The sequence below is a fragment of the Fukomys damarensis genome, unplaced genomic scaffold (assembly GCF_012274545.1).
Source record: "Fukomys damarensis isolate Sample0158 unplaced genomic scaffold, DMR_v1.0_HiC HiC_scaffold_23, whole genome shotgun sequence".
Lineage (NCBI taxonomy): Eukaryota > Metazoa > Chordata > Mammalia > Rodentia > Bathyergidae > Fukomys > Fukomys damarensis.
This window is the reverse complement of record NW_022900935.1, coordinates 48517374-48545232: the sequence shown is the minus strand read 5'-3', so window position 1 is coordinate 48545232 and position 27859 is coordinate 48517374. Positions and strand designations below refer to the sequence as shown.

At 40.9% G+C, this 27859-nt stretch overlaps 1 protein-coding gene across 1 annotated transcript in view; it reads right to left on the bottom strand.

The window, feature by feature from the left end:
- Window positions 1-27859, bottom strand: part of Efcab3 (EF-hand calcium binding domain 3) — a 215970-nt gene that overhangs the window by 17849 nt on the left and 170262 nt on the right. The window contains 6 exon segments of the mRNA XM_019209488.2: window positions 4234-4356; window positions 9740-9924; window positions 14161-14354; window positions 21735-21855; window positions 23212-23283; window positions 24742-24885. Coding sequence (XP_019065033.1) covers window positions 4234-4356; window positions 9740-9924; window positions 14161-14354; window positions 21735-21855; window positions 23212-23283; window positions 24742-24885 — 839 coding nt within the window.

The window sequence follows — 27859 nt, the reverse complement described above, 5'->3', positions numbered from 1 at the left end:
CAAGGGGAAAAAATGAGTATCAAGACCTGTCATGTACAGGTACAAGATCCCAATAATGAATGTAACTGTATTGTATACCTAGATTGTACCAATAAACTCATTAAAAAAAAATAGTGCTGGAGCTGGGCGTGGTGGCGCATGCCCATAATCTCAGCACTCGGGAGGCTGAGGCAGGAGGATCACTGTGAGTTTGAGACCAGCCTGGGCTACATAGTGAGTTCCAGGTCAGTCTCAGCTACATAGTGAGACCCTGTCTTAAAAAAAAAAAAGGTGCTGGGAAAACTGGCTAACCATATGCCAAAGATTGAACCTAGACCCATATCTCTCATTATCTATTAATACACTCATGAAGTGGCCATAATTCATATGCCTCACTGAAGGGCAGCTCTGATTTGAATGTGTTATGTTCCTGCCCGGTTAAGCCACCCATGGTACATGCACAACTGTTCCATGAAGTGGCCCGGGACAGTCCCTTTGGGTGGTACAAAACTCTCACCAGGACAATAATGCATGTAGCACTGGTGGCGCAGGCCAGTGGAAATGTGTTAAACTACAGTCAACATGAATCAGAGAGCTAAATATTAAAATGAAACAATCTCTGGAAAACAAAATAGGTAAATTTTTTTTTTTTGGTTTTTTGAGACAGGGTCTCAGTATGTAGTTGAGACTGAAGTTACCCTTCTTCATCCTTGGAGGGTTTGTAAACTGGTACAACTACTAAGGAAATCAGTATGGAGATTCCTCAAAACACTAAAATGGAAATTCCACTTGACCCAGCTATTCCCCTTCTAGGTATCTTCTCGAAAGAGTTAAAGACATCCTATTACAGAGATACGTGCGTACCCAAGTTTAAGGCTAAATCTTGGAAATGGCCTGTGTGCCTATCCACAGATGAATGAAGAAAATGTGGTGTTTATACACAATGGGGTACTACTGTGCCACGAAGAAGAGCCAACTTGAGTCATTTATAGGAAAATGGGTGCACTTTGAGCCCATAATAGTAAGTGAAGTAAATCAGGCATGTAAGCATAAATATTGCATAGGTTCTCTTATAGGGACATTCAACATATAAATAAAGAGCAAAGTAAAAAAACAGACAATAGGAAAAAATATAGAGGGGGAAAAAAGGTTATTCTAATCCAGCATGGCCAATGTGTCTAAAAGTGTACCTTGATTTACTATAATTGTCTTACATGCTTTTTATATGTTTTTGACTTGTTAGTCTGTGTTTATGATAGTTATTATTATTATTATTTTTTGGTACCGGGGATCAAACTCGGGCCCTTGTGCTTGCAAGACAGGCAGCAGAACCACTGAGCCAAATCCCCGGCCCAATGATAATTAATTTGATAAGGATTATAAAATAATTAAATGAATCTGATGCTGGTAACCACCCCCCCACAAAACCCCAAACTAAACAAAATAAAACAAAAATGGGGTGGAGGGGACGGGGGGGGGAGAAGAAAAATAATTGAGATGTGTTATATACATGTACCAACACCCTACAAAGAATGGAATCATTATGTACTGTAAACATGTACTAATAAAAAATAAAAATTATGAAAAAGTGAGGGAAAGTGTTTTGAGGGTGACTAATGTCAGTTTGTCTTTTACTGTAATATTTTTTTATTACACATATTTCCCTCACATCTAGTTTCTTGATTTGTGGACTACAACTATTGATAGCTCAAGGATAATGTATTTAAAGATCAGCGAGGGCCAGGGATTTAGCTCCGTGGTGCCACCGCCTGCCTCATAAGCACAGGGTCCAGAGTTCGACCCCTGGTACCAAAAAAAAAAAAATTTCAGTGCGTTTACACATTTGATAAGACTTCCTGAGGACATGTGGGGTAGGAGTTGATGGACAATTGAAATGTGTTGCTTGGGTGGAGGAGTTGAAGGGAGGGCAGGGGAATGGGGAAAAAATAAGAAAACCAAGATACATCATGTAAAGGTACAAGTTCCCAATGATAAATGTAAATGTACTGTACACCTGAAATGTACTGATAAAATAATTTAAGGAAAAAAAAATACAATATGTTACTTAAGAATAATGAGATTTAGCTCAGTGGCGCTGCACCTGCCTGGCAAGCGCAAGGTCCTGAGTTCGATCTCTGATCCCCCCCCAAAAAAGAATAATGAGATCATAAATTTTATAAACTTATTAAAAGTAAATGGACTACAATTGGAGAAGTGTTGGATAGCGGTAGGATATTTAATGGGTACCCTACTCAACCTAGGTAGGGAGAAGATTCTGAGCTAAGTTCTTGCCAGCAGATAGTGTAAACAAAGGCTGAAAGTTAAATAAACATCACGGGGTGAGGGCATTTTTAGTATTTAGTTTTAGTATTGCTGGAGCGTCACATTTAAAGTGGGAGGCAAGGAGTAATGATAGAGGAGAGGCAGGCCCACGATTTGCAAATCAGTGACCTCCATGTGATGGAGGGGTGCCTTTCCTCATGCAAATCACGCTGTAGTGAACCACTGTTTCCGAGGAAATGAGAATCTCTGCAGTTGGCCGCAGTAGCAGAACATTTGAAAGTCCTGCCAAGGCTACTTTGAAGCAGGACAGTAACAGGCTAGGTCTGCATGTTAGATCAAGAGCAGCTTTGTGGGGAATGGCTGGGGGGAGCAGCTACAGAGCTGAAGAAGAGTGGGTTGGAGGCTATTGCTCAGGCATTACCTTTGGAGCCTCACCTAAGGCGGAAGAAATAGGGATGCAGTGAAGGGAGACAGATTTGAAAAGCGTCCTACAATGAGAAGGGCTAGATCTGGTCATTGGTGGATGTAAAGAATAAGGAAGAAGGATGGCTCCTGATTCTCTCGCTTCTGAGATTGAGTAGCTGGCGGTATCAGCAACTAAGATACAGAAGTACAGGAAAGAAGTCTAGGCTGGGGACAGTTATGAGTTACATCAGTACGTAGGTGGCATCTGAAACAGGAAGGGTAGGCTGACATAGCACAGAGAATACCCAACCCGTTCCTTGGCCTACTAGGGAGATCTCCAACATGCTGCTGTGAATGGGTTACAGGGATGCCAAACTCTTTGATTTTCTCAAGCTTCGCAGCTGTTCGGGTAACTGGTGCCCCATCGCTGGAGGATTCTGGCTACACACAGCCTTTATTTATCCTTGTGTGCACATGTGCCATGATCGGACACGAGTCGGGAGAACACTCCTTCGTGTTCCAAGGTGTGCACTATGAACACTCGTAGTTTCATTTACCCCGTGCATTCCTACCGTCCATTTCCGTCTCTACGACTTCCATCCTCACTCCAAACGTACCGAGGGTAGGATCTGTGTTTTTCTCTGTGTGATAGCGCCTAGTCTCGGCACTTACTGAACAGATGAGCAGATGGGTGTATACAGAGAGGAGGAGCAGCACGAGACTAGAAAACTGGGAAACATCAATATGTAAAGGGTTCAAGAATGAGGAAAGGACGCAGAACTCGAAGGAGAATAGGAAAGGCAGCGTGGAAGGCCAAGGAAGTAGAGTGAAGACAGCTTGGTCACTGGTGTGAAATGCAGAGGACAGGAGGCATGAAGTAAATGCATTTGGGTTTTTCCTCTGTGGAGTACAAAAGCTGCTAAGAAGTCAAGGCACAGAAGTAGACAGGAAGTTTAGAGTTGTGGTTAAAAGTGTGCATTCTAAAGCAACTCTGCCCACGCATAGTCCTCGATCCCACACTTACCAGCCGCCAAGGCACTTATACTTTCTACGCACGCCATGTTTGTAAAGTGACAAGGAATGGTAAGAGTGGCTGTTCTCAAAGGGCTGTTGTGATGATTAAATGCATCAGTTTCTGTAGCCTTTTTTTTTTTTTTTTTTTGCAGAGGGCAGTGCCTGGCACCGAGGAGACACCTTTTAAGCTATTATTAATACTCTCTTTTAGCTGCTGTGATAATGATACTTTCATTCATCATGATTTCCTGAGTACACCATTCACTATGACTGTGGGTTTAGTCCCTGAATTAGTGATTTTCATAAGGAAACAGATGACTATCCCAGAAAGGATGCTAGGGTTAGCTCCATGGGTGAATAATAGCAGTTAACATTTGAATACATTTAATTATAGGGCAAGAATGTTATGACAATGGATGTAAATGAGAAGCTATTTTGTCCCATTTTACAAAACATGGGTCAGATAAAAACTTTCTTGGTTTTAGGGACAAATACCGAAGTAGAAAATACTTCTGTCAGTGCTGTCTGGGAAGGCTTTCAACAAGTACTCACGTGCTGTTTAATAGCAGCTGCATCGGCCACCGTCCAAGCCTGCTTTTTCTTGAGTATTTGGTCAAGGATGAGGATGTCATCTGAATAGCTCAAGGGAGGGTTGATAGGCTTTGTATTTGCCGCCTTGACAGATATTTTAAAAAGAAGGTTAGCAATACATTTTAGTTTAAGTTATACAGCAACGACAAAGTCAAACATGTTTTATTATGAGGGGATTTGTATATGATTGGTAAAGTTGTTGCTAAATCATAAATGACTTTAGTTGGGGAACTTAGTATAGGGCCATGGGCATAGAGCATTTAGTAAGTCCTCCTTAACAATGATGAAGCCTACTGGCGAGAGAAATACAGACCAGATGGCTTTAAGTGGGAAGGGAGGACGGAGAGGAGTCAGTTCTATCTGACCCAAGCTTTACAAGCTTTCACGGAGCACTGAAAAGGAAGGTCGCCTCATGGAGTACGTATTATTTCTAAGCTTCTCATGGGAAACCAGTGTCTGTTTTCCATTTCCCAGGCTGCTGAATAATGTTGGTGGAAATCACATAAATATACTGATTTTTTCTTTGAAAGTGTATATTATGTAATCTCACCCAGGCCTTCAGTACTGCTTGATATTTCTTTTCTTCATTTGCTGTTAATATTCTTATAGTGCTCTTTATGGCAGCTACAAAGCCAGATATTTGGGCTGGGGATTTAGCTCAGTGGTTCTGCTGCCTGCCTCACAAGCACAAGGACACTGAGTTCAATCCCCGATACCAAAAAAAAAAAAAAGAAAGCCAGACATTCAAACTCCCTGAGCTAATGATCTTCTCTCTTTATTTTTAAATTATTTTGGTTTTGTTTTTTTGAGTCTAAGTCTCAATTCTCAGTATGTAATCCAGGCTGGCCTCAAATTTGCTCCCTTCCTGCCTCAGCCCCCTTAAATGATAGGATTACAGGCGTGTGTCATCACACCCTGATGTTCCTGCTTCTTTAAAGCTATCTAATGTGAATTCTCCTAACTGTTGTTCCCACCTTATGATTTTCCCACCCTTTCATTCCCTTCCTTCCTCCTTCTCTCTTTTTCCCTTTTTTCTTTCTTTCTTCTTTCTCTTTACCCTTCCTCCTCCTCACCCTTCTTCCGTCCCTCTTTTCCTCCTCTCTCTTCTCTTATCTCTTCTTTAGCTTTCCCTCTTCATCTCTCTCTCCTACCTCACCCCCTTTTCATTTTTTGCAGTACTGGGGCTTGAACCCAAGGCCTTCACACTGAGCTATATCCCAGCCTTTTTCTTTTAATTTTGTGCCTGGGTCTTGCTAAGTCACTAAGTTGCCCCAGGCTGGGGATTTACAATCTTCCTGCTTCCTAGTGTGTGGGGATTACATGTGTGCACTGCTATGCTTGGCCTTTTTTTTTTTTTTCTTGCAGTATTGGGGACTGGATCCAGGAGCATTCTACTACTGAGCTACTTACTTCCCAGTTGTTTTTACTGTTTATTTTGAGACAGGTCTTGCTAAGTTGCCCAGGCTGGGCTTAAACTTTCTATCCTTCTGCCTCAGCTTCCTGAACAGGAGGGAATACAGATGTGCACTATCATGCCTGGCTTTTCCTTGAGAGTTTTTCCTGATTTCTACAGCTCAAGTCTCTGCTTGTATTGTATTCTTTTCTTACTCCTTCTTGGAGTCTTTTCTTTTCTTTTTTTTTGGTCTGTTTTAGCGATGGCACCAGGGAATAAACCCAGGGGTCTTCACACTGAGCTATTCCACAGTTCTTTTTTATTTTTAGTTCAAGACAGAGTTTCACTAAGTCACTAATTGGCTAGGGTGTGCTTGAACCTGAGATCTTTCTGTCTCAGGTCCCCACCGTGGCTGGCTTGATTGCATCTTTGTGACTGATACATTGTTTGTAAATATATAACATTTACAGATTTTTTGGTGAATTCTATATGTATATAATCTTCATTATTTTGGATCCTTTCCCTTTCCCTGAATGCACTGTTTAATGTTTGTCATTTTATTTCCTATAGTATTTTACACGCTCATAGTGAGTTTGTGTGTGGAGTGAGGCACTGGGAGTGAATAGTTGGGTGGGAGCGTGGTTCATGTTACTCCATTACTTTTATTCTGAAACTTGAAAGTTCCATTTAGTTATAATTAAAATTTATATTTATATTACTTATATACTTACAATTTATATGAGATTAGATATGGTATATTAGATTAGTTATATTATACTGTGTAGTATAGCAGATCTCACAATGTTAAACATTTATATACATAATATCTATGTATCTATATCTAAGATATAGATAAATGTAAATGTAAATGTAAATATATATCATACCTAAGATACTATTATGTATTATATAATCGTAAACAAATATATCTTATATTTAATACTATATATTTAGATACAGTCATAAATATAAATATATATATCTTAGACCTTTATATTAGGGATATATAATATTTATAAGTGTACATATAATGGATAATGGATATGGTATGCTTAGACATAGATATGTACAAGTGTATACATATAGTATAATAGATATAGGTAGTATATTATATGTAACATATTAGTTATGAATGTTATGGAACAAGTCAGTGAAGGAGATAGGGTATTAAAGACTGTGACTTTATTTAAATATATATTTTACAAATAATTTACTGAGGTGAAAATTTATGTAACATAAAATTAGCCATTGGTGTTGAGTGTGGTGGCACACTCAGGAGGCTGAGGCAGGAGGATTGCAACCAGTTCAAGGCCAGCCTGTTGGACTAAATAGTAAGTTCAAGGCCAGCCTGGACTACATAGCAAGACCCTGTCTCAAAAAACCAAAACCAAAACCAACACCCAAACCAAAAGGAAACCAAACCAAACCAAACAAAATTAGTTATTTGAGTGAGGCATGGTGTTGCAAGTCTGTAATACCAGCACTCTGGAAGGCTGAGGCAGAAGAATTGCAGGTTTGAGCCCAGCCAGGACAATTTAATGACTTAGCTAGTCCCTGCCTCAAAATAGAAAATAAAAAAAAAGCTGCACTGGGGTTATAGTTCAGTGTAAAGGTCCTGGGTTCAATCCTCAGTACTACAAACCCAAGAAACAAAAAACCAAAACCCTCCAATCCCCCCCAAACCAAACAGCAACAACAGCAACAAAACAAAACCCAAAACCAACCCCCTAAAACCAAAGCAAACAAGCAAAAAATTATCCATTTGAAGTGTTCAGTTTGGTGGCATGTAACACACTGACAATGTAGGAACTGTGATTTTAATAGGGTTGTTGGAGAGGCGCCTACTGAAATGACATTCCAGTCAAAACCTGAAAGAGATGACAAGAGAACTACGCAGATATCTGGACACAGCATGGGTAGAGGAATAACAAAGCCAGGGTATGAGGATGAGAGTGTGTTGGAGATGTCAGAGGAACAGTAAAGAGGCTCTGTGGGTGAAATGCAGTGTGCTGGAGGCGGGCAGTAGAAGAAAAGATCGACACACAATGGGGGTCCAGATCATCGATGCCCCGCAGAGCTTTCCACAGTGAGATGTCCCCCCTCCCAGGGCTGGAGATCGAACTCAGGACCTTGTGCTTGTGAGGAAGGCATGGTGCCACTGAGCTAAATCCCTGGGCCCCCAGTGAGGTTTCTTTATTTTTGTGCCATTTGATAAAGTAGCCACCTGCCACACATGGCAATTGAGCGCTTGAAATGTGGATCGTGACTGACAAACTATATTTATAAGTTTACTTAATTTAAATCTAAACAACCATTACCAGCTGCCATTAATTGGAAGGCTCGGGTTTAGATTGTGTAGGACCTTGTAATTATTACGAAGACTGTGTTGTTTTTTTTTTTTTCTGAGTAATATGAAAATCTACTGGAGGATTTTGGGCTGATTTTAATGGCCACTTTGGCTTCTTTGTTGAGAATAGAGCAAAGGAGGGAAAAGTAGATGCCAAAGGACCATTTACAGAGCTAGTATATAGTATATTCTTAATAAAATATTTGCAGAGCTGGGCATGGGGGCGCATGCCTGTAATCCCAGCACTTGGGAGGCTGAGGCAGGAGGATCGCTGTGAGTTCGAGACCAGCCTGGGTTACACAGTGAGTTCCAGGTCAGTCTCAACTACATAGTGAGACCCTGTCTCAAAAACCAACAACAACAAAAAAAAAACCAACCAAAAATTTGCATTACAATTTTCTTCCACCCAAAGAGATTGAAGGCATAAGTAAGTCAGTGGTAGAGTTGTTACCATATGCTAATAAGCCCTGGGTTTTAGCCCCAGCACTGAACCAAAACAAACCAAGCCAAACCAAAATATTGAGTTTTCTATGGGTCAGAATCTATTTTAGGTGATGGAAGTTACTTAGTGAAAGAAATAAAGTCCTTGTATATATGAACTTTGTATTATTCTGGATAGTGATTAATAGCATATAGATAAGCATCATGTCAGTGGGGAGTGGCTCAATTTTCAGAAATAAATTTCAAGGAGGATAAATGTTCACTTATAACTTCATTTGGAGAGATAAAAATAAAATGTGACCTTGAGGTCACTTGTGACAGCAATACCCCTCTCTGGAACCCTTATATCTTATGCCTGGAGGTGCCTTCTGGGGATTTCATAATGATGTGAGCCACAGATGGACCTCTGGAACTCAGAGATGCCCCACAGGGTGGGCTGTCTCTGTATTAATCTCAGCTCTCATTAATCTCATAACCTCATTAATCTCCATATTAATCTCAGTTCTGTTGCACTATAACAAACCTGAGGTAAGGCCAGAACTTCCTGAGAGCATATCTAGCAGTTTGGGCATACTCGTCTGAGACTTTAGAACTCATGATAACAAAAATATATAGGGGCAATAGCCAGGCATGGTGGCGCATGCCTGTAATCCCAGCACTCGGGAGGCTAAGGCAGGAGGATTGCCGTGAGTTCGAAACCAGCCTGGGCTACATAGTGAGTTCCAGGTCAGTCTCAACTACATAGTGAGGCCCTGTTTAAAAAAAAATGTATATATATATATATATATATATATATACACACACACACACACACACACACACATAGGGGCAAATGGATTAGAGGCAACAAAGCAAAGCCAGGCTAGGAGGTACAGCTAGGATCTTAAGTAGGGTTCTAGTCAAGGATAAGATGGCCAGTTCATCACTGCACCACTTTGTTGATATGGACCTTGCCTTCCCACCCTGTAATGTCTGGCCCAACCATAATCTTAAGCTGGTTGAGAAAGCCCAAACTGCAGCTTCTGGTCCCTGGGTTCCTGAGTTAATGGGGAGCAATGAAGGTAGACCCATGCTCTTTTACTGTTATTTTTATATTGCTTAACCCCAAACCTAGGATTGTCGTTTTCAGTAAGTTTGTCTGTTGAAATGAAATGAAATATTTACAGCTGGGCTTAGTTTAGGAACGTGGATACAGAAGCTTGTTTGACATAGGATGAGTTCTCTTGAGGTGGTACTTTAAAAACCCAAATATTAAACGTTAATGTGACATAATCTAAAAATCTCACCTGTGCTTTCCAGTCTCTTTTATGGAAAAAGTAGTCCTCAAAGAAATCCAGAGGCTCTTTTCTCCTTAGCATTTCTAATTTCTGTATGTCTTTGAAAGGTTTTCCCATCACCATCCCATCCACGTTAGGAAACAACGGAAAGATGGGTATTTTTGAGTATGGGCTGTCTGAAGGGTCATTATACCCTAGAAAGTTAAAAAACAAAAATAGTTCACAAACAATGAAACTCTCATGAAAGATGAACTCGTGGTGCCTATTTTTCTCTTTATCTATGCATCTCAGTGGCCGTGCCCCTCTCCTTCACTCCCCTCTTCCCTTTCCACATCCACCTGCAGACTCTGGGTTTCACCCTAGTTCGAGTCTAAGGACCCGGGACAAGGGTGTCTTCGCTTTCAAATGCTATCTGTATGACAGAGAATAGTTACTCTGGACTCAAGTATTTACTTCTGAGGAGTCATACAAATAAATCCTTTAACCTAGCTGAGGAGGCGAAGGGTCCCTGCGATGAAAGATTAAAGAGGAGATTAAAGAGGAGGTAAGATTTCATGCAATCTCTATTAAAATACCTACAATATTGTTCATTGAGCGACATAAAACAATAATCCTAATATTTATATGGCACCAGAAGAGACCTAGAATAGCCAAAGAAATCCAGAGCAGAAAAAGCACAGTGGGAGACATCACAATTCTGGATTAAAAAATAAAATCTAAAACCCAAACCCCAAATCCAACGTGGTATTCATACAAAAATAGATAGATACAGTGGATCCTTGACTGAGTAATTCAATTCATTTGCAAAGGCTGGTTGTAACTCAAGTTGGCTGCTCTGCACAGCCTTCAGTCTCTCTCCTGTATGATTTTAGGCCACACTCTCTCCAGACAGACCTCAGTGTCCTTAGAGACATTGGCCCAGGATTTGTCAGTTAACCTCACACAAGAAAGGATGCTGTATTGTTCCTTCTAGAAGTGTTTAATGGTTAAATCTGTATCTGAGACCATCTGGAAGCACGAATGACTGGCATTCGCATAGGAACTCAACACTTTGGTCCTAAGTTAACACTAAAATTTCAGTCGCCACTCAAGTTGTCTGTATGTCAGGCAGGTTGTAACTTGAGGGTCCACTATAGACCAATGGAATAGAGTAGAAAACACAGAAACAACCCCCTATACCTTTAATCATTTGATTTTTGACAAAGAGGCTGTCTTAGTTACTTTTTCTCATTGCTGAGACAAAATACTCGATACCAAATACTCACAGTTTCTAGAGGTTTCAATTTAGAGTTAGTTGGCTGCAAGGCAAGGTGGCATGGCAGGGGGCAACACATAGGAGAAACAGTGTGTGGTGGCCAGAAGACAGCAAAGTAGTAAAGGAGTAGCAAGGGACAGCAGCAGTCCTCCTTCTGTCCCTTGTGTCTATCCAGGCTACCCTCCCTTAGGGCAGGCAGCACTCACACCAAGGAGGGCCTATGCCCAACTATGCAGACTAATTTAGTAATCACACACTCAACCCCAGCATCACACACTGTAGATCCAGCCATCTCTGAAAAGTCCCATCTATGACTACACAAGGCTTTGGGGAGACATCTAGACACAGCCGTAACAAGGACCAAAAAGATGCATTGGGGAAAAGATGACCTCTTTAGAAACATGTTGGGAAAACTGGTTATACACATGCAGAAGGTTTACAACTAGATTCTTATATCTCACCCTGTAAAGTCAAATAAAAATGGATCAAATACTTAGATGCAAAAACAAGAACATTGAGCTGGTGTGGGGCCACATACCTGTAATCTCAGTATTGCTGTTGAGCCCAGACTGGGTAACTTAGCAACTTGGTGAGACACTGTCTCAAAAATAAAAAACAAAAAAAAGGGCTGGGGATATAGCTCATTGTAAGGACCCTCCGTTCAGTCCCCAGCACCACAAAAACAAACAAAACAAAGACTTCCCCCAAACCAAGAACACTGAAACTACTGGAAGATAACTTAGGGAAAACACTTGAAGCCACAGGTACGGGCAAGGACTTCTTAAATAGAATTCTGATAAGGAAAATAACACCAAGAACCAATGAATAGTATTAATCAAATTAAAAAGCTTTTGTAGCCGGTGTGGTGGTGCACGCCTGTAATCCCAGCACTCGGGAGGGTGAGGCAGGAGGATCGCTGGGAGTTTGAGACCAGCCTGGGCTACATAGTGAGTTCCAGGTCAGTCTCATATAGTGAGACCCTGTCTCAAAAAAAGAACAACAACAACAACAACAACAACAAAAACTAAAAAGCTTTTGTACAGCCAGGCATTGTGGCACATACCTGTAATCCCAGCACTTGAGAGGCTGAGGCAGGAGGATCACTGTAAATTCAAGGCCAGCCATGGCCATGTAGGCCAGCCTGAACTACATATAGCAAGACCCTGTCTCAAAAAATAAATAAATAAGAAAAGCTTCTATACAGCAAAGGAAACAACAGAGTGAAGAGACAACCTATAGAACGGGAAAAAAATGAGTTACTCTGACAGAGGGCTAATATTTAGAATATATAAAGGACTCAAAAAATCAATCACCAAAAGACAAATGACCCAATTAAAAAAAAATAGGCAAAGGAACTGAAAGGACACCTCTCAAAAGAAGAAGTACCAGTGGCTTCAGCATCTTTAGCCATCAGGGAAACACAGGTCAAAGCAACTCTGTGATTCTGTTCTACCCACAGTCAGAGTGGCTTCCAAGAACACACAAAACAACAAATGTTGGAGAGTATGGGGGGGAAAAGGAACATTTCTACACTGCTGGGAGGAAGGTAAACTAGTACGGCTCCTATGGAAATCAGTACTGCGATTCCTCAAAAGACTAAAACTAGAAATTCTACTTGATTCAGCCACATCCCACCCGGGTGTGTTTCTGAGAGTTAAGGACATAGTTCAGTGATATAGTTCATGCCTACCATGTTTATAGCTGTACAATTCACAACAGCTACACTCTAGAAAGTGCCTATGAACAGAAAAACTGATAAAGAAAACTTGGTATATATGAGGTGTGATTGAAAAGATGTGGTGAATGCTTAAATAAAAAACATACGCAAAGCAGTAAGCCATTAAGATCAGAGCAGAAGCCAGTGAAACTGAAAATGAACAGTTTTTAAAAATCAATAACGCCTGTTGGGCGTGGTGGCATAAACCTGTAATCCTAATACCCGGGAGGCTGACTGGGAGTTCCAGGACAGTTTGGGCTACATAATGAGTTCAAGGCCGGCCTGAACTGCATGGTGAGACCCTGTCTAAAAAAAAAATTATTATAGTAAAAGACATTGCCATTGATCTCCCTTAAAATACTCCCTTTTGCTTTGAACCTTAATTTTTTTTTTCAGTACCGGGGATTGAACTCAGGCCCTTGCGCTTGCAAGGCAGCAGCCAGGACCACTGAGCTACATCCCCGGCCCTGTCCCTCTTGCTTTGAACAAACTCATCCCACCCTCCTTGCCACTTTCTGAAGCATCTGTGGAAATACTGTTTTGTGAATGTCTTCAGTTGCCCTGTTGTGGCTGCTTCAATGTCCTGAATTGATCCAAAACATTTACTTTCCATGGTCATTTTGACTTTGGGGAAGAGCCTGAAGTTGGATGATGCCAGATTGTAAATAAGGTGGACAAAGACTCTCTGTGTCGGTCTTGCCTTTGTGTTAGCCATTCAGAGTTTTTGTTTTTGTTTCTTTGAGACAGGGTCTCACTATGTAGTTGAGTCTGACCTGGAACTCACTATGTAGCCCAGGCTGGTCTTGAACTCAGTGATCCTCCTGCCTCAGCCTCTCGAGTGCTGGGATTACAGGTGCGCACCACCATGCCCGGCTGTCACAGTATTTTTTGATCACATCTTGTAAAGGCAGTCATGAAAGAGGACTTCTAGAACTGTTTCAGAAAGTTGCAAGAATGATAAAATAAGTGTGCTTGAAGCTAGGGGGAATATTATGAGGGGGGTTAGTGGCAGTGCGTAATTGTCATACAATTTTAAAATGTAAACATTTACTGTATATTTCCATCACATTTCATATACACAATGAAATACTATTCAGCCACAAAAAAGAATGAAGTCATGGCATTTGCAGGAAAATGAGTGGAATTTGATACTCTCGTGTTAAGTGAAGTCAGATACAGAAAATTAAATATTACATGGCTTCTTAAACAAGAAGCCTAAGACATAAATGGATGAAAGAGTTCAAAGAAGGGGAGATGATAGGAGACAAGCAGGTAGACTTGTAGGAGATGGAAATGGATACGAGGGAGGAAGAAGGTGTGAGTAAAGGGAAAAAATGGTTATCAAGACGTGCTATATCCGTACGCATCAGTCCTCCAAAACAAACGTGCTGCAAACATACACTCACAAAAAAATTAAAAAGCTTTTCAAGCAGTGGAAAGCAAACAAACAGCTCTTACTTTTGAGCTCTTCAAGAAATTTAAACAAATCCTTTTCACTTGTAATTGCAATTCGGGCAGCGTTAGCAAAGGCAGCCGTGCTTGAGCTTGGAGTCAAGCACATATCTGGTTTAAATCTTCTTTTTCCATAGCCCATAGCTTTTGGATTCCACAGCACTTCTGCACTGATACCCTGGAATTTTCTGTGGAAGTAGCTTAAAAAGAAAAAAAAATTAAGAATAGATAAAAGTGCTAGAAGACAAAAAGTGTTAAATTACAAGTCATATATGCAGAATGAATTTATTTTAAATCTTATTTGCATACTCAATAATATTTGTTTCTGTTTGTTCATTTGTTTTGGTACCGGGGATCAAGCTTGGGACCGTGCAAGCGGCAGAACCACTGAGCTAAATCCCCGACCCTGTTTTTGTGTTTTTGAGACAGGGTCTTACAGTATTGTTCTGGATGGCACCGAACTCACTATGTAGTCCAGGCTGGCTGCAAACTCATGGTGATCCTCCTGCCTCAGCCTCCCAAGTGCTGTCAATAATATCTGAATGTTTATTTCTATGACATTTATAGAATATCTACTACTACTAATACTATTTTTATTATTATTAATTATTATTTTAAGCAAGTGCTCTACCACTGAGCTACACACTCAGCCCTTATTTTATTTTGAGATAGCGTCTTGCTAAGTTGCCCAGGCTGGCATGGTACTTGCAATCCTCTTGCCTCAGCCTCCCAAGTATATAGGCATGTGTCACTATAAAGCTTCTACTATAATTTCCATAGGCCATTTGACTATTTTCTGTCTGTAATTCTTGGCTTTTGATTTCCTTTGTCTTGCTCAAGACTTCTTGGTCTTATGTACATAAGCACATAAGATCCTTGACACATCCCCTAAAATGGTACTGGCTTGAATGTACACGAGTCATGTTTATACTACATTACTATGTGTTGGGTTTAAAACTGCAACTTTGAAACATGGGGAGGGGAGGAGGGGGTGAAGGGAGGGAAGGGACAAGGGGAAAAAATGAGAATCAAGAGCTATTATGTAAAGCTACAGAATCCCAATGATGAATGTAATTGTATTGTATACCTAGGTTGTACCAATAAACTCAATAAAAAGAAAAAAAAAAAAAGAAGCATGTGCTTAATAAGAATAAATGCCCGTCTTCAGGTCAAACCCACACGCGGGAAGGTGGAATATCAGCGACTGCCTGCGGGTGTGTCACACTTGCCTAAGTTTTGATGCTACCGATTGTGTTTGTCAGGGCAGGAGGAGGAGGTTGCACCGCACGGTGCCTCCTCCTGCACAGAATTTTGTTGTCCTCTACACAGTGTACACCCCGGCGCCACACAATGGAGTTCTGGAAATACTGGGAAAAATCCCGTCCTCACACGGTCATGCAGGAGTACACTACGGACTGGCAGTCTGGGGCCGCCGGGAGCCTGCGGGCTGCAGGTTCGACACGCCTCGTCAATGCTGACGTTTCTTTTTCTTTTTTCGGTCTGGATGACGTCCATCCACTGAGGAAAGTCATGACTGTAACAGGGTATCTCTCTTTTCAGATCTAGCCAGGTCTGTTTTAGAAGTAGGTACTCCAGTTTGGGTGCGTATATATTTGCAACTGTTATTTCCTCTTGTTGAATTCATTCCTTTGTCATTATATAACAACCTTCTTAATCTCTTTTTGCAGCTTTCACAATTTGCAAAAGATTTGACTCCTTGTTTCCAATTATCTATTCCTTATCTAATCCTTGTTTCTTATTATCTATTTTTTTTCTTTTTTGAGACAGAGTCTTACTATGTAGTTCAGGCTGGCCTTGAACTCACTATGTAGCCTAGACTGGACTCACACTTGCAGCGATCCTGCTGCCTCAGCCTCCCAAGTGCTGGGATTACAGGCATGCACCACCAGGCCTGGCTCTACCTTTATTTTGCTCTTTAAATTATTTATTAAGTGGATTTCTTGTAGGTTGCATATTATATTGTTGGGTCTAGTTTATTTTTTGACACATTCAGTCCGTTTATATCTTTTAACTGGGCAGTTTAATTCATTTACATTCACGGTTACTGTTAGCTAGGTATGGTAGTACATGCCTGTAATTTCAGCAGTCTGGGAGACTGAGGCAGGAGGATTGCAAGTTCAAGCCTATCCTGGGCAACTCAGTGACTTAGTGTGCCCCTGCCTCAAAATAAAAAATGAAAAAGGTTTGGGGATGTAGCTCAATGTGAAGGCCTTCAGTTCATCTCCAGTACCACAAAACATGTAAAACAACAACAACAACAACAACAACAAAAACACAAGGTTATTGTTAAGTAAACACATATTCACTGTCTTTTTTTTTTTCCTGTGCGCTCGATATCTTCTTCCCCCCTTTTTGTTAATGTTTATGGTTTGGTGGGTTTCTCTTTTGATAGGCTTGATCCTCTTCTGTTTTATCTATTCTACTTTTTTTTAATAGCAAAATATTGATTGGCGTGCTTTAAGCATAATAATGGTAACATGCATCATAGAGAATTTGCACCTGCACATGACGTATCTGTCCTCTTTTTTCCCATTCCCCCTCTCCCCTTAAGCCTCTTCCCCTCCCTACGTACAAAAGCTGTTTCTATTTTCCCTTTTTTTCTTGTCTCTTTCTTTCTTTTCCTCTCTCTACTCAAGTTCCCCTTTCCACTTGAAAATTTTCTTCCTATTTCATGATATCTATTATATACCTTAGCCCTTATTTACAGTTTGGGTTTCTCACAGCAGAGAAACAGTGTGACATTTACACGTGTTCTGATTTATTTCACTTAAGAGTATGATCTCAAAGTGCACCCATTTACCTAGAAATGACTCACGTTTATCTTTCTTCTTTATCCATTTGTCTGTTGATAGGCACTGGGGCTGTTTCCAAGATTTAGCTGTTACAAACTCTGCTGCTATAAACATGGGTGTGCATATATCACTGGTATGATGCTTTTAATTCTTGTGGGAAGAAATCAAGAAGAGGAATATCTGGTTCAAATGAAACATCTAGTTTCACTTTTTTGAGAAATCTCCACACCGATTTTCACAGTGGCTGCACCAGTCTACACTGCTGCCAACAGTGAAGAAGGGTTCCTTTTTGTTTTGTTTTGTTTTTCAGGTAGGGTCTTGCTTTGTAGTTCAGGCTGGACTTGAATTCACTTCGTAGTCCAGGCCGGCTTCAAACTCTCAGCAATCTTTCTGCCTTAGCCTCCTGAGTGCTGGGATTACAGGTGTGCACCACCATGCCTAGCTGTTTTACTGTTCAGATTTATACTTTTCCATGTTTTCCTGATGACAGGTACCATATTTTTGCTTCTAGTGTAGGATTACCTTAAACATTTCTTATAGGAATGGCCCAATGGCGATGCATTCCTTCAGTTTTTGTTAGTCTTAGAAAGTTTTTATTTCTCTTTAATTTCTGAAGAATAGTTTTGGTGGGTATAGTATTCTTGGTTGGTAATTATTTCAGCATTTTGAATAAATCATCCTATTCTCTTTTGGCCTATTAAGATTTTTTCAGGCTTGCTATTAATCTAATGTGGATTCCCTTATGTGTGACTTGACATTTTTCTCTTGCTATTTATAGAATTCTGTCTTTACCTTGTACTTTTGACAGTCTGATGAAAATATACCTTTGTAGGGGCAAATTGAGTTTTTTAGGAGTCCTTTGTGTTTCTTAGACTTGTATGTACATATCTTTTCCAAAATTTGGAAATTTTCTAGCGATTTCTTTGAATTGCCCTTCTATGCCATTTTCCTTTTTCTTCTAAAATCTGGAACATCCACGATGCAAGCTGTCTAGCCTTATAAGACTCTAAAACTAGCTTTATTCTTTTCTTTTTTCTTCTCTTTTCTTTCCCCCTCTGCAGGGAACAGGGAAAGCGGACATTACCAGAAACCCTGCAGTGGGTCCTGGTCTCTGTGAGCCACAACAGCACAAAGCGAATTAAAGAATAAAGACAGGAAATGAAACTGAGAAGAAGCTGGGCTCTGGGCCCGATCAGCCCTGCTGTGGGCAGCAAAATAAAGGCACCCCAAGCTTGCCACTGTTTACTGGGCTCATAGAAAGTAACATATGACTCAGAGAGTGGCAATGATGCTAAATGGACAAGGATCTTACAATCAGAAGAACTATTAGATGCCTTGGAGGGTGGCAGTAATCCTATGATCACAAGGATCTTACACTGATGAGAATCTTAGGTCAATGAGAAGCTTATGTTGATTAGGATGGTAAAATGACCAAAGACATTCTTACAACAGTAGGTAGGACGAGTTAAACTGGTAAAGAATCTGTCCCTCCCCAGATGAAAACTTTCTCTTTCTACTTGGTTCTCAAGGAAGCAGGATGTCTTTAGCTGATGTAATCCTGCCCTTGAGAGTCACAGCATCCTGAGCCCAATGAGGTCTCAGCTGTGATCAGAGGCAAAAATGGAGCTGTGTTTCAGCGTGTCGTAGCTAAACTGTAGGCAAGAAGACTAGGCTTAATAATTTAATTGTGAAATGATTTCTCCCCAAAATTATGTAGAATGGCTCCTGGCACCCCTTTCTCTTCCCTTTCTTTCTTTTTAAAAAATCTGACTGGATCATTTCAAAAGGTCTGTCTTCTACCTCAGGAATTCTTTATTCCTGATCAATTCTGCTATCGAGGCACTCAACTGTCTTTTTTTTTTTATTCCCTCTGGTGTTTAGCACTAAGCTCATGGGTTATGTTTTATGATCTTTTCCTACATTTCTCATTCAGATCATGTGCTTTTGCTGGATTATCCACTTGTATTCTCTTATATCTCATCAAGTTTTAAAAAATTCATTCTTCCGAGTTCTTTGCCAGGCAATTCATTCATTTCCTTTTCTTTGTTGCTAGAGAGTTACCGTGTTCTTTTGCAGATGTCATGTTACCTTACTTTTTCATGCTTGTTGTGTTTCATTGTTGGCATTTGTGTATCTGGCAGCGAGGCAGGAGGCAGCTAAAGAAAAAGCTGGAGAGAGAAGCAAGGGCTTTCCCAAAAGGTCTCTTTCTGGGCTAGATATGAAGTGTAAGGTAACCAAGGAAATGGCTGGAGGAAGAAGAGGGGTCTGCCTTGGAACCTGCTTTCTCAGACTGGATTTCCCTTCTCAGTTAGACATCAGCCCACGACCAGCGTGCCCAGGTCTAAATTATAATGGGAAAAGGTAGTCAGGTAATTTAGATGATATACAATAAGTCTCTGGGCACGCATCCAGTGGTCTGCAATCCTTGGCTGACACCAACCCTAGTCATCATTACGCTGACTATGAAGATTATGTGTGGCATCCAAAGCTCACAGAGGCTAGTGAATGGGTTCAAAGGGCCTTAAGAGCTCAAAAACACCACTACTCAATGGTGGAGCCCAGACAAGACATTCTTTGGCAGGAGTCATCTTTAGACCAACCCCTCAATCCCACCTCAAATCCTAAGGTTTAAAACTTTCAACATTGAGCCCTCTTGAGGTGTGAGCCCTTCTCACTGGCCAATCCAACCTGGCAGAATTCATCTTGTCTTTCGTCTTCCAAATAAACCTTTGACTGTGCCACTACTTTTGGGCGTCTTGCTTAAATCTTCGTTTAGGACATCTAGAACCTGGACAAGACCCCTACCAGGTAACAGTAGGGCAGTTGCATCTACCCCACTTTTAATATTGAGTTTTTATTACAAGTAATGTGGTAGGTTTAAAAAAAGACTTTCAGTGATTTTTGAAGGAGATCAATTTCTGATTTAAAGAAAAACAAATGTTACAATGAGTCATGTACTATGAAAAAAGGTTGTGGAATATAAAGGTGAATATGTCACAGTCAGTCTTTGATACCAGAGACTTTAAATACACATAGCTGTCTCCTCTGTCTTGCCATGTGATGCCCTTCATCATATTACAGCGCAGCAAAAAGACCTTTGCCAAATGCTGAGCAAATGCTGAATAGATGCTGGCACCACACCATTGGACTTCTAAGCTTCCAGAAACAGTGAGATGTTGATCATCCTAGGTACCTTTTTTTCAAATATGCTTGGTTACTTCTGCACATTTGTTTTTTCATATAAGCTTTGAGATTTGCTTGAAAAATTCCATGCTGAACACAATACACAAAACTCTCCTTTTGTATAGTTAGATGATGTTATAAACTTGTTTGGTCCATTATCACCTACTTTAGTGAGCTGGGCAGTGAGGCAGTAAGACAAAACTTCATCACTCATGTCGTGTGCGGTATGGTCAGGCAGCCATCTTCTGTCTGGTAACTGTTCTGCTGGAAAATGTGGTCCCCAAGTTACTCTTTTTGCTCATGAAACTTTGCAGCAAGAATACAGACCTCACCAGACACAATCTTCTGGGGCTTTGATCTTGGACTTCTCAATCTCCAGAAATTTAGTTAAATGAGTCTCTACTGTTCTGAAAATGCTTTTGCTCAAGATTCTGAAGTTGTGCTGCTATTGGGTAGCTTGTTTTTAAAAAGTGGCTCACCAGCTAAATGTTACCAGGTTTGGTTTGCTTGCCTCTCTTTCTGGAGTTCTCGTCTTGAACAAAGAACTGGATGAAACAAGCAAAAAGCAGTGGCAAAGTTTATTTGTTGTTGTTGTTGTTTTTTGGTACTGGGGATCGAACTTGGGTCCTTGCGCTTGCGAGGCAGGTGGCAGAACCACTGAGCTAAATTCGCAGCCTGGTATTCTGTATTTTTAAGTCTCAGTAAGTATGATACCACAATGCTTTGAAGAAGTATGAATTGAAGAGATTGATAATAGCAAAATTTAATTTATATGATACAATGATAAAATTGATTGAGGAAACTCATTTTTACTGCTATTTGCTGGAATAAGTTACTACACTCGGTGATGAGAATGTTCCTTATCCCTATTCTCATGTCTAGTCCTGCCTCCACTCCAGTCCAAAGACTTCCGTGGGAAGTCTGCTCTTGCTGTACCTCCCTTTAGAGTCAGAGGATCTTGCGAGCCCCTGGTAGTTCCTGCATGGATAGAGGTATTAGTATTCCACTTTGGGTCTTTTTTTTTTTTGGTGCTGGGGATTGAGCTCAGGACCTCATGCTTGCCAGACAGGCACTGTACCACTGAGCTACACCCCTGGCCCCACTTTGGATTTTGAAACCCACTTAAAATTATCTCAGGAAAAGTTTGATTCTGCTGGGATTTCCCGCCCCAGAGTAGAAGAGGTTGAACTTTCTTGGATGTTTTAGGCTTACAGTGGGGCTTGGAGATAGTCTGAGGTTAGCCTTGCAACTTTAGAGCCAGGCAGGAATGCTTTGGCACATGAACATTTGCCTAGATACTTTTTCCTGTGTTTTGGTTTTTTGAGTTTCATTATTTTTTTTTTTTTTGAGACAGGGTCATGCTATGTAGTGCAGGCCGGTCCTGACTCACTATGTAGCCCAGACTGCCCTTAAACTCATGGTGATTCTCCTGCCTCAGCCTCCTGAGTACTAGGATTACAGGTGTGTGCCACCACTCCTGGCCTTTTTCCTATTTTGGACCAGATCCTGTGGAGCAGAGTGTTAGTAAGCTGTCCTTATAAACGCTTCTGGGAAGGCTGTTCCACCTCTTTCCTTGGCACTTACCTTACTATCTTCATTATAGTTTTTCTGGGTAGGGCTGATATCTCTACAAGCTTTGATAGGATTTCAAATAATAGGATCCCAGAGTTGCCAGTTAAATCTAAACAAGTTTCCTTTTCTGGAACTATGGAGGGGGACAAAAAAATTTTTTTCAGAATGTCTTCAGGACAAAGCACTTATCAAAAAAGTAATAAAATGACAGTCATTTTTACTATTAACAGCAACAACAATAGTAATATGAAGTCAGGGACGGAAGATATAGTGAAACATTAAAATTCTGTTCTGTTGAAAGATCATTTTGATTAAGGGGCAAACAGAATAATCACTTAATATAAAAATACTTTTAGTTCAATGTTTTCTAAGTAAATATATAATTCCTTTAGAAGCATGAAGGATTATTGTCTTATTCCTCCAAGCAAAGGAATTGTCAATAAGCACATCCTTGGTTTATAAGAAAACTCTCATTTTATTTATTTATTTATTTACTTTTGTGACAGGGTCTCACTATGTAGTTGACATTGATCTGGAACTGAATATGTAGCCCAGGCTGGTGTTGAACTCACAGTGATCCTCCTGCCTCAGCCTCCCGAGTGCTCAGATTACAGGCGTGCGTCACCACGCCCGGCTATTTATTTTTATTTTCTACTCTTTTTTTGTCTGGTACCTGGGATTGAACTCAGGACCTTGCACTTGCCAGGTAGGCACAGTGCCACTGAGCTACATCCCCAGCCTTCATTTTTATTATAGTATTTGGAAATGGTAACTGTTTTTAAAATCCTCAGGACAGTTTGTAGTTGAGAAATGGGTGTTTTCAAAACTGCATACAGTATTTGAACTTTGGAATGTATTATCACAGAAAACAGGACATTAATAGTGGTTAGATTTTCCAAGGCAGGCAGTCTGTTAAGCTTAAAAACAAACCACGAGAGTATTCTTACATCGCATGGACAACCTTGTATGAGAACATGCGCGCTAACCTCAAGCAGACTTTCACTGAGTTAGAGGCTTCATCAGCGTGAGGAAGGTATTGCGAAAAACACCTTGAAGAGCAGTAAATCATCCATGCTCAAATCTGCGCGAGATCACTTTTTTCTTCTAAAGAAAATACTTATTTTCTTTTGTAAAGAGAGTGTTTCTCAAAGTAGCACATAAACCCGGTAAAGAAAACTTAAGACTCTATAAAAGGAGACCACATTTTCCTGTCCCCATCACTTCCTTGCGTGTTCTCTCTGAGACCAAATGTCCCCTGCAGGAGTCCTTTAGAGAACGCCAGTGCTTGCTTGATATATACAAGTTAAAGTTCTAAAATAGCGTCAGTGTGCCTAGCGGATAGTGTTCTGGAGATGCAGTTTAAAAATAAATCACATCCCAGATTACTCTTTCCCGGTCTGTCTCCTGATTAGAGGCCTCAGTGAATAACGTTTACCATGTGGTGGGTTGTAGCTACCAATCGGCCGTCTGTCCTACAGCCTGTACTCACCCACGGCCTTGAGGAAGCGGTTCTTATCCGTCAGCACCCTTAAGAAGTCTGAGAAGTTCACCTTCCCATCTCCTACAATGGAGACGTGCGCTCAGAACAAGGACATGACGTGCTTATATTATTAGACTATGCGTATGTATGGACGTTGGACTACGGGATCACTTAGTATTTAAATTCAGTGCATGTTAATTTGTTCAGGTCTTCCTGAAGTGATTTTAGCCACATTACATTGTCTTCTGCAGGCCACAGAAATGAGGGCGGGTCATGAACATTCAGCCAGGAGTTCCCAGGCATTTAGTCCAGTGCCTCCACCGGCTTTCCAGAGATTGGCAAGGAATTTTTACAAGGAATCCACCCAACTTTCCACCCTGTATCGACTCCTATTATTTGTTTTCACATTATCCAAGTTATGCCTCATTTCCCCTAAAACTAAAGGAGAGCGAGTGCTACTTGGAGAGCTGCTGTGTTTCCATGAAAGAATAGAAAAATTAGGCAGAGTTAGTGGAAACAAGTGACACCTTCATGACCTGATGACGCTGAGTCACAGGTGGGACTGTTGCTGACTGAATAGGGCCTGGAGTGGGGTAAGAATGAGAGGAGATCAAGGGCTGCAATATATGTTTCTGCACAATTTAACGGTTTGGACTGCTAATCACAAGGTCAATATACTGCAGAGGCCGGGCATGGTGGAGCACGCCTATAATCCCAGCACTCGGGAGGCTGAGGCAGGAGGATCGCTGGGAGTTCGAGACCAGCCTGGGCTACATAGTGAGTTCCAGGTCAGTCTCAACTACATAGTGAGACCCTGTCTCAAAAAACCAAAACCAAAACCAACCAACCAACCAACCAAACAACAACAACAACAAACAACAACAAAAAAAACCTAGCAGAAACATAGACCTATTTGCTTTTAAAATATCAGCAAAAATTCTGTGGAATTTAAAATTCAGGACAGGTAGGCTGTAACGACAGCAGAAAGATCTGTGCTAATGATTCAGATGGGAACAAGGGCTTAGATTTCCTTGGTCATATGTCATTTTAAAAATTGTTCACACCTTTGTGTCCATTATTTCAAGGCTTCGCCCAAAATGAGCATCACAGCGGGCAACTTGAAGGTGATATCGAGGGGACACAGGTACTCTTAGTTTTTCACAATAGATTTTTGTTTTGGTTTTTTGAGATGATAAAGTTTAATTTATAATTAGGCACAATAACAGATTAACAACTAATAATAAAGTAGAACAATTATAGTAATATTAATAAAAGTTATGTGAATGTACTACCTCTTGAAAGAGTCAAGACAAATATTAATATTTTTGTACTGTGGTTGACTTTGGGTAACTGAAGCCATGGAAAGTGAAACAGGTAGATAAGGTAGGGCTACTCTTTATGTTATGTACCTTTTTTTTTTTTTAACCAAAAGTATATACTACAAGAGAGATTTATTTCCTCTGTCTATACAATCACTGAGAAAAAATATATATTCAGAAAAGTCTTTTTAAAAAAACAATGAGAAGGCAAAATACTTACGATCAAGATCAGCACATTTTAATTCATTATAGACATCATGCTTGGTTAAATTCATTCCTAATTTAGCTAAAGTGCTCATCAGTCCATTTAAATCAATACAGCCAGTTTTATCCTTGTTGAAGAAGTTATAGGCATCTTGGAAGGCTGGAGAAGTGGAATTAAAAGTGAATATTTAACAGACATCTTTAATACAGCACATTGTCAGTCCTTTGGTTTGAACTGGAATAAACAAATCGGGAGAGCAGAAAACCAGATGCGGCAGGTGAGATGGTCTTGCAGAAAGTCCACACCCCAATCCCCAGAACCTATGAATATGTTATTTTACGTGATAGAGGGGACTTTGCAGATTTATATGTGGGCCTGAATTACACGAGTGGTCCCAGTCTAACTTCATGACTCCTTGTAGAGGAAGAAGCAAGATAAACGTGGCACAAGTCAGAGAGATTCAGAGCACAAGAAAGACTCAGCCCACCACTGCTGGTATGGAGATGGCGGCCGATGTGATGTGGAGAGCTGGCAGCAGGAAGGGGTTGAGGGAGGCTTCTGGCTGGCAGACAGGAAAGTAATGGGACCTCAGCCATTCAACTGCAAGGACTGAACTGTGCCGCAAATCTGAATGAGACTGCAAACAGACTCCCAGAATCTCCAAATAAGAGCTCAGGGTGGCCAACAGCTGAATTTTACCCCAGTAAGACCTGGAGAAGAGAAACCAGCCAAGCCTGCCTGGACTTCTGACCTACAGAACTTGAGACAATGAATTTATACTGAGTTTTGCTGTTGAATCTGTGACAACTTCTTATGCCAGTAATAGAAAGCTAATAAACCAAGTTGGAGCCAAATTTAATATTTGTGTATGTACCTTTTCCATAGAGCTAACATTTTAAAAAGAAATACTCAAAGAAATATTCAAAGTGGTGGTACATACTTGTAATCCCAGCTACTGGAAGGCTGAGGCAGGAGGATCACAATTTGAGGCTGACCTGGGCAACTTAGTGTGACTCCATCTCAATATAAAAATGGCTGTTTGATCCCCGGTATCCCTCCCCCACCCCCCCAAAAAAGGGGAGGGGAAGAAAAAGGGCTGGGGATATAGCTCAGTGGTAGAGCAGTTGTGTATTGTTCTTGAGGAAAACTAGGGCATTTAGCCTCATGTCCCTGAAAAAGCCCTACATGTTTCCCAGACTCTTGCCACACTAAGGGGACATCATAAGTTGACAGAGACTAGAATGTAGAATGAGTATTATCTGAGGGACACTGGGAATTGGGTAAAGTAGTATTATATGTAGAGTCTGCCTTCCTGCCAGTATGCTAAATTAGCGAGTCCTTGAAATGTTGGTCATAAAATAGAACAAAGCAAGCTGATGATGTCACTGTGATGTACTTTAATCTTCCTGCAACAGCTGGGTGAGGGACAGAGCACTGTGGAGTCCCGTGGTCCAGGTCCTTTCTGCCTTCTCCTGGTCTCTCTGGCATGAGGTAAGCATGCATTCATTCATGCAACTTAGCCACTATTTGTCACATTTTCTGTGTGCCAGGTACTGCTATAAGGATTTAGGATGCACTAGTGCATAATCTAGACAAAGATCTCTGTTCTCATATTAAGTATAATAGGTAAATACCTTGCTGTTCCACAAATAAACTTCATCTATCTATCATCTATTTATTTTTTGGTACCAGGAATTGAACTTCGGACCTTGTGCTTTCCAGGCAGGTGTGGGGCCACCAAACAAAATCTCTGGCAAATAAACTTTATCTTTTAGCTTGATTCAGCCCCTCCACTGTAGATTAGAATCTATCTTCTCTCTCATATTCAAATATATTATCTAAGAAAGGTCTCCTTGTCTTCAACATCAAATCTTCTTACTATTTATATATCATTCCTATGATCATACAAATGTGCTGTTATTTCTCCCTTAAAAAACAAATTGTAGGGCCGGGGATTTAGCTCAGTGGTTCCGCTGCCTGCCTTGCAAGCACAAGGACCCGAGTTCGATCCCCAGTACCAAAAAAAAACCACACACACAAAAAAACCAAAAAAACACATTGTAGCTGGGCATGGTGGCGCACGCCTGTAATCCCAGCACTCGGAAGGCTGAGGCAGGAGGGTCGCTGTGAGTTGGAAACCAGCCTGGGCTACATAGTGAGTTCCAGGTCAGTCTCAACTACATAGTGAGACCCTGTCTCAAACCCCTCCCCCACACAAAAAACCACATTGTGCTGAGCATGGTGGCGCATGGCCTGTAATCCCAGCACTCAGGAGACGGAGGCAGGAGAATCGCCGTGAGTTTAAGGCCAGCCTTGACTACACAGGGACCTTAAAAAAACCAAAACCAAAACATTGTGACCTTATTTCTCCCTTTAGTACCACTAAGCTTGACCCTGTGAACTGCAAACATATACTAAAACACATAAAAATTGAAAAAAAAAAAAAGAATTCAATCAGTATGGACTCATGAATATTTAATTAAAAATATGTTTTGTGATGTTGGAGATTGAATCCAGGGCTTCAAACATGCTTCTATCACTGATATATCCCAACCCCAGCCTTTATTTATTTATTTAGTTAGTTTGGGTTTCTTTCTTTTGGTACCGGGGATTGAACTCGGTTCCTTGTGCTTGCGAGGCAGGCAGCAGAGCCACTGAGCTAAATCCCCATCCCCCAGCCTTTATTTTGAGACAGGGCCTTGCTAAATTCCCCAGGTTGCCTTTGAACATTTGATCCTGAGTAGCCAGGATTACAGACATGTGAAACTGATCCTGGCCTCATGGATGTTTATTTTGCACTTTGGGTTTTAATCCAATTCTGTATTGTTTATTTTTGTTGCTCAATTTGTTCTAAAAAGTAGTGGAAGGCAAAATATGTGGGTATAGGCGCTGGTAGGGAAGTAGATACAGAGGTGGAAATCTGGAAATTCTATTCTGATTGCTTTGGGTTTGAGTGAAGTAGGAAGCGAGGATATCCACTGAGAGTGAAGATGGGATATTCTGGGGTTTTGCGGTATTCAAAAAATGTATGCAGAGGCTGGGTGTGGTGGCGCATGCCCGTGGGAGGCAAAGGCAGGAGGATTGCTCAGAGTTCAAGGCCAGCCTGAACTACAAAGCAAGTACGCAGAATGAA